Here is a 10632-nt window from a genome sequence, read left to right on the forward strand (position 1 = left end):
TAACAATAACAATAAAATTCTATATAATAATCTACACCTCATAATTACAGCCCTAATATTATATTTATACCAAGGGAAGTGATCTGTACACCACTAAATTTTGACCGGACACCACCAAACATGCTATACAATGTTGTACTGTACAACACTCTAAAACACATTTGGTGGTGTACGGTCAAAAACAGGTGGCGCACATATCATCTCCCTTATACCAATCCTATAGCTTGGTTGTCAAGCTAACTAAATAATAAAAATAATAATAAATGTATCATAAAATATATTAGTTTCCTAATAATAATAATACCAATAGTACTTAATAAATAATAATAGGGAGACGTATAGGTAAGTCTGACCCAAGTTAGCCTTGCTTGTTATGTCTACGATGACAGTTCTCTCCATATGCATATTTACGAGGATTAGTGTTTAGAAAATCTAAGACAACGCATCAGCCATGATTGCACGTTGAGAGAGCTGTTGTTCGTAAAGCTGCCTGAATATCTGGTATTTCGCATCATGGTACTTCTTCACTCTCGGATCTTCCGATGGATGAATGACCTGTAAATATAAAAGAGATGGTTAGATAAACTCAGTTTTATCTTTTCCAAACTTCTTGTTTTGCCCCACAATACATATAACCTTCCAATTACAAATGGCAAAATGGACAGGGGAGCCACCAGAGGTGGCAATTTAAACCAGTGGTACTTGATTACAAACAGGTGCCGTGAAAAACTATGCTAGAAGGGTAATCGGTCAACCAGGTTGAAAATCACCTAAAGTTATGTTTGTAGATAAAACCTTCAGGAAACTGTTCAGGGATTTAGACTAATTTCAAAAAATAATATTAGTTTTGTAAACTTAAATAATGCATTAATTTATTTATAAACAAGGGGTCAATGGAATCAAAAGAGTGTTTTGTTAATGCATAAAACCTTATAAATTGTATTAAGAAAATGGGTACATTCTGTAAACTATATATCTTTTGGAAACATATCCAGCTGGCCAGCTCATCAAATTTTATTAATTTTTCTGGAACCCAACTTAACACGTCAAATATATACAAAATTTTCTATAAGATGGACATGAAACTGCTTGCTGGTCAACCCAACCAAGTTATCAGATAACCCGATCAACCCAGAGCACCCACTCGCCACCAATGATGTACATGTTAAGGATGTAGGTGGAGCAAGGCCAACAACCTAATTTTGATTGTTTAATGAATAAAAATGCGTTCCGGACAACAGGTGTACTAAAAGTTCAAATATTCTATTTACTTTAGTAGCTAATGCATAAATGGACCAAGTTATGCATAATCAAGATCAGCATAAGCAAAGTCTTAATAATGTGCATAGCAAAATTCATCTAAAATTAATAATAGTACCAATGAAACCAATGACGTTATTAAATACCTGGCCAGCTGCATTAAGTGCCTTCATGGCCCCCCTGATCCCAGAATATTTCTTTGCAGCAACAGCACCAAGAATAGCAGCACCTAATAGTACCGACTCACTTTCCCGTGGAAGAATTATCGGACAACCTGGATAAACGTGGAAATAACATAAAAACTCGATAATATGCCTACTAAATGACAAAATACTAATTCCACGTATTTAAGAACATATTGGGAGACCTAAAACTCCTTTGACTTTTAACTCCTTTAAGTACACTTTTATTTTACAAATTTCAGTCATCTAACCAGTTGATTAAAAAAACACGATTTGAACAATGTTCACATAAATGGTTCAAAGATCTACTTTGTATGCATGGAATTCTGTGCAATGTACACACAGAGAGAGAGAGAGAGAGAGAGAGAGAAACCAATGATATCGGCATGTTCTTGAATGAACAATGCATTCTTTGAAAGTCCACCGGAGGCTAGCAATGTATCAATCTGATTACACACAAAAAAAAAAATGATGGGTAAGAGAGTGTGTAAGGAGAGATTTTGACCAGTCAACTTTGTTCCACTCTATGTTGCCAGCACAGTCATGTAAACAACAGTGCAGCATACATGTTTGCATGATAGTTTTAATGGCTAATATCCTTTTTTGGAATTTGCACTTGTGAATTTCATATGTGATATGTGTGCACATGTACTAACCTGAAACGTTTGTGTTTTTTCTAAAATCGTTTGTGTTTTTTTCTAAAAAGCATACCACCCATAAACAAGAAATAAGTTCATACGGATATACTAGAAACTATGAATCAATAGTGAACTCTAATCCCACATTAATGTAGCATCTCTTTAGAAAATAGAAACGAACACATACTAATGTGTTCGGCTGGAGTAAGCTGTAAGCCACATTAATCCACTTTTACGGTGTGCCCATGGTAGAGGAGAGGTGGCCATCTCAACCAATTTGGTTACCAATTGGTCAATCTGAGGCATGCTTTATATTAAATGGGTCAAATTTTTGTACAATACAACGGTTTGAAATCAGTGGGGTTAAAAAGGTTCATAATCCATATCGATGCATTCGAAAAGAGAGAGACCAAAATTGCTGTCACTAATATCATCTAATTTTATATCAACTTATACTGATACTGAAATAACTCTTACTTTGTGTCCGTGCTCATTGCAATGCTCTATGATATGACGTGTACCATATGCAAGGCCCTGTACAGTAGCATAGTATTGAAGAGCCAACTGTCTGTCACTTGTATCAAGACTTAAGCCACAGATCATTCCTTTTGCATTTGGGTCAGCAATAGGAGATCTAGGAAAAAAGTTTAAAGCTTAGCCAACTCGACTAACGAAAGAAATATGTAGAGGTGACAATTCAGACCCATTTATAACGGTAATACTTACCTCAGTGGGTCAAACAAATTTTAAAACATTGTCTTGAATTGAGATGATTAAAAAGTTTCAGATGCGTGTCATAAAACCTCCTAAATCATTTTACTCAAAAACTAGGTTATGTTTAAAATGATTTTTCCATTCATAAGACAAAATAAGTACAAATAAAATTATGCACCTGTGCAGAAAGTGTTCTAGTCTTCCCAACCGTATATGAAAATAATGTAACATGAATCCATATGGCAAACCCATTAATATAATAAAACTTAAAGCTTGCACAGGAAGTGATTAGATCAGCCGAAACCCATCCTGACCCATTTGACCAGCTATCCAATCCTCCTGACCCATCCATTTTGCCACCTCCAGATATACGCTTCATTACCACATTTACCTGTTACCGTGGAAATCAGGAAGTATATGTAGATCAGCAGTTAAAGCAGCAACAAATGGAGTCTCCATGTCACGCATCATTTGTGCTACTAGGTCGTTCAACATTTGAAACAGAGAAATATCTGGAACGTTTACATGAATTTAGGACCACCTAAGCATAAAGTAGCTTTTCTAAGAAAAATAAAGGACTTTAAAAATAATTAATACAAATACACCCACCCTTTTGAAAAAAATACTGGAACGTTTACATGAATTTAGGACCACCTAAGCATAAAGTAGCTTTTCTAAGAAAAATAAAGGACTTTAAAAATAATTAATACAAATACACCCACCCTTTTGAAAAAAATACTCCCACCCTTTCAAATTACACTGGTCCCATTTATATGAGCAATATGATTCACCAACTTTTTAATTAATATTTACACATTGCTTTAGCGTCTTGTTTTTTATAAGTTGAAAAGCGCTCGCCAGAAAGCTTACATTTCTTTCTTCAAATCCTTTTTTTAGTCATCATTTAGATGCTGCTTAAATGAGTGTCACTGGAATATGTTGCAAATAAAATGACAGTTTCAGAATACTCAATCAACTCTTACTTTCGGAAGCAGCACGGTTCGCCAAATGTGAGGATGCAACATGATTATCAACTATGTAGTCCAATAGAGAACCAGTCGCACTTTGGCCTGCTATTGTAAGCCAATACTCAGGAACCATCGCTACATGTATTGAAAAAAATTAGAGTGAGACAAGAGATTAAATAATCTCACCGTGCTAAAAGCAGATGGAATAAAGGTCAATATTAATTTCACATTAACAGGGAGGAAAGATAAGAAAACTACGTATACTGAACTCTCCTGTCACGGGTCAAATGTGTACCTGACCAGAATGGTCCCCAAACACCTGGGATAAACAATTTGCTCTTTGAAATAGCCATATGACAGGTGGATGTTCCACATACCAGCACCATACGTCGGCATATGGCATCATCATCATCATCATCATCAGATTCTGGCAAGTAACATACTAATCAAGACAAATCAATAAAATATTTCAAAAGGTAAATTTTGACCATTCACCTACATAAATTGGGATGCATTCTATCTAAAATGGGTCAAATCACAACATGTAGCAAAAAGGGACGGGACAAAAGGGACACACAAGACAAAGAAGTTGAAAGTCATCCAATTTATATGTTGATAAATTGTACTTCCGAAAGAACGGGAACGAGATAATAAGGTAACTGAAGAATAACCATTAGCTTTGGAGTCGGGCACACTTTCCATAACTCCAACACCACCAGCATGAGCATCAATCAGTGATGTTCCTACTGGGGTTCCTGCTAGAAGACCCAATTCCTGAAAATTTAAGTCTATTAATGAGTATAATTTATAGTGGTGGCACTCTAACCCATGTAACATGAATTTTGTTTGCACCCTAATAAGTCAAGCCCATGAACATAAAAAAAAATATTATAGAAAGGAGACAAGTCAAATGTTGGCAGAGTTTTTTTTCTTGTGTGCAAAGCCTCTTATATCATATTCTTTGAAAAAAGATAGAATATCACGGAGATAAACTAATTTTGTAATCATATTCAACGTTTTTTTAAAATTACTTATTTAAATATATTTAAACAACATTGAGCGCTAGCCCAACCCGTTTTAAAACATTCATAAAATATGACCACAACCTATTTTCCGACTCTTAGGCGTGGAAAAGCATGTATAATAATTATCAAATTCCAATGTAGTCAGGAAAAGAACGTTCATAATCTCAAAATTACATGATTTTGTTTTCTTAATTAATTAACCTCAATGGAACGCCACCAGAAATCAATGTGAATTCTCCATGGAAAAATTTCTTGCCTTTGCAGCATCGGGGCTCAGACCATTGCCAAGGGAATGACCAGCGAAAGCAACACTTCTTCCTGTAACTCAAAGAAAACAAAATGAGCATTTCGATCGAGAAATTGGACAAAGAAGAAAGAATTAACAATCTAGCTGTTTAAGCCGATGTAGTTTACAAACAGATAAATATTACATGGTTGCTTGAATTCGTTTCTCAAGTCCATCAAATATTAAATAGGTGATGGAGACATAGATGCAAGTTAAAGGTGGTACATGCAAGTAACAAAAAACGTGTTCCTCCTATCTGTTAAAATAACTACAAAACTATATATTAACATATATTTCACACTAATACTTGAAACTTTCCAATATAACAAAACTATATATTAACATATATTTCACACTAATACTTGAAGGTCTAATGCATAATAAGACATTTTGGATGACTTTTAGCACAACTTTACCCACTCACTCCAGTATATATACAGGTTAAAGGAGCCACCACTGCTGTAAAAACAAGCATACCTATTTTGGAATGATGCCCATCCACAAGGTCACGAAGACCAATCTCTTCCCAAAAGCCATCATCCCAGCGATGGGTTTCCATGTCTCCGGAGCTGTTCTCATCAATGTGCTGCATCTGTGCATGACCCAGATATGTCCATTTGCAAAACATTTGCAAACTGCGAGTATCATCTCCTGTTGCTCTAGAAAGATTATGGAGGCCAAAAAGAATGTTACAATTTCTGATAAAGAACAAAAAGATGAATTGACAGAGAGCAAAAAATTTTAATATAATAACTACTGATTTTAGAAACTAAACATACACACAGTAGCTTATTCCTCAATTTTTGCATTCTACTCTAATTCTAAGAGACGCGAGCTGCTTATGAATTATACCAAACCATTAAAACTACCATGAGGGCAAGAGAATACATAATTACCAAAGTGAAAAGACAACAATACCCCACTAAAACTTGGAATGAAGTCGTATAATTTAATAATAGAAATTTTAAATACTTCGTGTACGTGACAAAAAGAGGGATAAATTGAATTAGCAACAAAAAAGGGTATGCAGTTTACCTGTATGACAACCAATCACTCAAGTCCATCCACCTCCACGTCATTGACCAAGATTCTGGTAAATTCTCTTTCACCCACAATAGCTATGATAGCAGTAATAATATCCATCATCAACAAAAATGTTGCAAAACAAAATAGAAGCGAAGGGATGCATGGATGGAAAGTTGGTGACTGTTAAATTTTGAGCAATTAAATGTATATTAGTATATGTATCTGATTATCACTGTTTTGGATCATTTGTTCCATGCATGCTGCACAAAACTGATTAAATACGTATAAAATGAACTAAGCTATTTCACAATATGCCTCTTCTATATAAATAAATATCTTGTGTAGTATTTTTATCTCATAACTTGCCAAAAACACTATAACGACTGGCTTATCCGATTATTACAGTGATCCAAACCCATGTCATAATAGGCTCGTATCAAGGCATAAGCTAGGTGTAAAACTCACCTCAAAAAGCTAGCTCAAAGAATGAGGGGACACCTAGGCCTATAGATCACCAACAATTCAATATTTGGCCGACGTGGGATCGTAGCATACAGCTTAAAACAACAATAAATACAAACAAACAAAAACAACATAAATACAAACAGATTACCTAACCGTAACTAATATCACATGATCACTTTCAAAAGATTCCTCTCTCTCTCTCTATCTCTCTCTCTCTCACACACACACTCCTTGAGTTATGGACGAGATAAATTGCTTGCTAAGTATACGAAATTTCTTAGAAAACAGAAGAGTAGGTACAAGAAAAATAATGTTCCATGTTTCCACTAAAGTGCATCTCCAATATACAAAACTAACTGATCCAATTTTAAGGAATTACATAAGACATAAAGGAACAAATACTTCTTTTTATCTTACTTCAAATGTGAAAGCAAATATCTGTCATTATCTACTTAAATACCTTTGGTGGCTTCATTTCAGGAGAAATTGAACCACCATAATGTTGCAATACAGGTGAATTGCAGGAATTTATTCTTTCAGCTTGCTTTACCGCTCTGTGGTCCATCCATACTATCACATTTCTCCTAGTATCACCACTCCAGGATACTGACACAGGTTGACCTTCAGAATCCACAGCAACTGCATAGCGATAGCAAGCCATATTAGAATCCGACCTGAGTAACTACTAACTAGTAGAGGCGTAAACATGGGCAGGTTGTGTAGGTTGGGTAACAGGTTGAACAGGAATATGGTAGGTTGTATGATTTGGGTTGACCCTGAAGCACTTTTAGTCCAAAATCTTTAAATTTAAGAATTACTATAGTGTCAAATTTAATTAGAAGTATTATATATTATTAATAAATAACCAAATTCTAAAATGTTTTGGCGGTTCCATGCATTATAACTACACTTTGGGAGACTTAAGATGAGTTAAACCCATTTTCTTCTAAGTTAATTTTTTTTATAAAACCAGTTTGACCCGCTAAAGATAAACAAAATATGTATATAACTATGTAAATGGGTCAGAATTGCCACTTCTAGAGCTGAATGTGAACTAACCAAGAGAACATGTAGCCGCAAAACCCATCCCAGTTACTTGTTCACCAGCAATGTCAGAAATAGATAAAGCTCTTTTAACGGCAGTGCAGATCGCAAGCCAAATATCAGTTGAAGATTGCTGGATTTGCAAAAGAACAAATATTTATTTACTTGCTATTTTGCAATATGCGCAAATTAAAAGTCAAATATTACTCATATGTAACATTTTCAACAAGTTCAGTCTATATTTTTTATGATTGTGGACAGAAAAAATTAAGGGTAACATGTGAGAGTAAAGTACAATCTATTCTACTTAATATTTATTTCGTACACAAAATATTCAAAGATTAAACATACTACCAACGAAACCATTTTTTCTTACCTCAACACAATCGCCTTCTTTCCAAATTTGTATCGGACTGCTAGCAGAACCCAGAAGTTTTCCAATCTCATCAAAAAGGCCTGAAATACCCGGTAAGCTATAAAGACTGACTGAAACACATAACAAAGTTATAGAGTTCTTTTCCAATTCCAAGGGATAAAATGCCCCATGTTCTTTTCTAAAAGTATGCAAAACTTTAATTTATGGTGATTTTTTAATCCTACTGAACTTCCATGCATTCGTATGAACTTTGATTTTAATTTTTTTTTCTTTTTTTTGCCAGTATAGACAATTGATCATAATTAATTGCAGGATTTTTGGAATAATACCAAAAAAAAGATTTACAAAAGTATGGCTTCCCTCAATTAAAAGTATATGACTAAATAAAACCAAAATATAAGGTTGATATGAGTAAATAGATAAAAACAACAATTGAGTAAATAGAATATGATAAGACGCCTTTACATAGTTCATTCACTACATAGTTGTGTGCTTTCAAAACGACATATAACTAAATAAAATCTAGCAACTCCATATAAAATAATGGCATTACAGCGTAACATGATATAGATATACAAGTCGTTAAATGTAGGAATGAAACAATTAATCTATCGACATTTTTTTAAAAGAGATTTATTTTTGTGGAGGCAAAGACTTGCAATGTTAACAGCCTACCATTTCCACAGATTGTCTCAAATGGGACTTGAACCTACATCTAAAACCACAAGGCAAAGGCTCGTTAATTGCTGAATTGAGAATGATTATATAAATAAATTAGATGAATATGACGCTTTTAAGAGTTGCAGTTGGTGCATAATTTCTCTAATCAACAGTAGACACAATTAGATACATATACACATCCCTAGTATATAAGCTATGTAATATGTATTCAGGGTTGGTTCCAGTGCAAAAACGTCAATGCAAGAAGTGTAGTAAGGACGTGTCCCCGCCCAAAACAACTTCATTGATGCACCTGACTTTACTCTTTAACACATCAACACCACATTGAACCACCTTTTACCCACCGATATTTACTAATCTAAAACTAAAAAATGTCTCATACATAAAATTTAGTAAAAACTACATTGAAGCCACTACGACGCTTGATAGTGTGACATCCGACGTTGTGGAAGCTTTCACGTCGAACCCCTCCTCCCTTCTCTCTTGTGGCGTGAAAGCACCAGAAGGCTTATTACCTTTTATCAACATATTATATATACATATATATATATATATATATGGAGAATGTGAATATGAGGCTGTTTCACACCCAAATTAGGTGAAAAACCCTTCACATACTATATTTTAATACATAAAAACATAGGGACCAATCATTTATTCAAAATATTAAAATATTAGCATGTAAGGGTTTTTTCACCGGGTTGAGGTGGGATCGGCCCGTGGACCGCATTTTCATGAAAATCAAGCACGTAGACCGGACCACATTATACCAGGTTACGTTCCCGGGCTGGTTCAACGAATTTAACGAGTCGGCCCGCATTTTGATCACCCCTATATATACTAATAAGGGAAGGTTATGGTACGAAGTGCTTAATTTTCACCTTTTACTAGTTCTCATTCTTCCCTACCACCGGCCTTCTTCCCAGCCACCACCACCTGCCAATGGAAACTATGATTCGTATCAGGCTACGCCCTTAGGGGTATTAATAGAGGGTAGTTGGTGGGGGTGATCGGTGATGGGGTAATCTACCTGACGAGAATCGCCCTTACCCGTCATGGCTCCGCCCAGAATGGTAAGTTGTATCACAGTCTCTATAAAATGTATGTCAAGACTAATTAAGTGGCATGTTAATAGTAACTAGTGTTGATAGGAAAAGAAGTGTTTGACTGAAAAAATCCTTAGTAGTAATGATAAATTTGTATATCGTTGTTTCGCATACTTCTCACTAGCATAATAACTCACATCTATAATAATACCTATATATATATATATCAGAATACTATAAAGAATAATGATGACAAATGAGTGTTTTTTAACAATAATTAATTCTGATAAATATAAGAGAGAAAGGGATAGAGAGACCTGCGCGCGCGCTGCCGGTACCGACATCGACACCGAGGAAGACAGAACGACGAGGAACAGACGAAGAAGAAGGGGAAGACAGGGTGGCGGTGGTAGTCGTCATGTCGGAACAAAGTGATTGCTGGCTGATCGTCGTAGTTAAAATGGCAGGTGAAATGGGAAAGTGAGGTACTAGAAAGTGAAGTGGGTGAACGACTAACGTGGGGTCTGTTTCTATATTAGTGTAGTATACTCTTGGATTAGGATTGAAGTTGGTTGGATTAAATCCAATGGTAACTTTTAATCTTAACCCATCACCTATGAAGTTGGATTAATTTTAGGCTGCATTCTTTAGTTTTTTTTTTTAACAGAAAACAAAGGGAAAGATAAAAAAAATCACATTTATGTATTCTTGAGTTTTTTTTCCAAAAGAAAAGAAAGTGAAGAGAAGGAAAAATTAAGGTTTTTCCCCCTAAAAGTTTTCTGGCCATTTTGGCTTGATTTGGAAGGAAACTCGTGGAAGTGGTAGTTGCAGGTTTCCGGTGGTGGTTGCGTTGCAGGGGTGGTTGCAGGCGGTGGTTGCAGGTTTCCGGTGGTTGTTGCAGGTTTCCGGTGGTGGTTGCGT

General features: G+C 35.3%; 1 protein-coding gene across 1 annotated transcript; it reads right to left on the reverse strand.

The window, feature by feature from the left end:
* LOC122601940 (FGGY carbohydrate kinase domain-containing protein-like) lies at positions 1–10206 on the reverse strand. The gene is made up of 15 exons (XM_043774667.1): positions 10029–10206; positions 7985–8064; positions 7624–7741; positions 7025–7203; positions 6109–6191; positions 5551–5732; positions 5044–5105; positions 4434–4536; positions 4058–4189; positions 3778–3897; positions 3186–3306; positions 2558–2714; positions 1816–1888; positions 1407–1534; positions 1–555 (listed from the first exon to the last, which is right to left on the reverse strand). Exons 1-15 carry the CDS (start codon positions 10129–10131, stop codon positions 433–435), a joined length of 1764 nt encoding a protein of 587 aa, XP_043630602.1. The 5' UTR covers positions 10132–10206; the 3' UTR covers positions 1–432.
* Between the last annotated feature and the right edge of the window lie 426 nt (positions 10207–10632).

Source organism: Erigeron canadensis, chromosome 5 (assembly GCF_010389155.1).
Source record: "Erigeron canadensis isolate Cc75 chromosome 5, C_canadensis_v1, whole genome shotgun sequence".
In the NCBI taxonomy this organism is placed as follows: Eukaryota; Viridiplantae; Streptophyta; class Magnoliopsida; order Asterales; family Asteraceae; genus Erigeron; species Erigeron canadensis.

Coding starts and splice junctions, on each gene's coding strand:
- LOC122601940 (XM_043774667.1), bottom strand. CDS start 10,131: ATGACGACTACCACCGCCACCCTGTCTTCCCCTTCTTCTTCGTCTGTT. Junction 4,190..4,433: donor GCCCGACTCCAAAGCTAATG/GTTATTCTTCAG, acceptor GTTACTTGCCAG/AATCTGATGATGATGATGAT. Junction 3,898..4,057: donor TTGGGGACCATTCTGGTCAG/GTACACATTTGA, acceptor CAATACATGTAG/CGATGGTTCCTGAGTATTGG.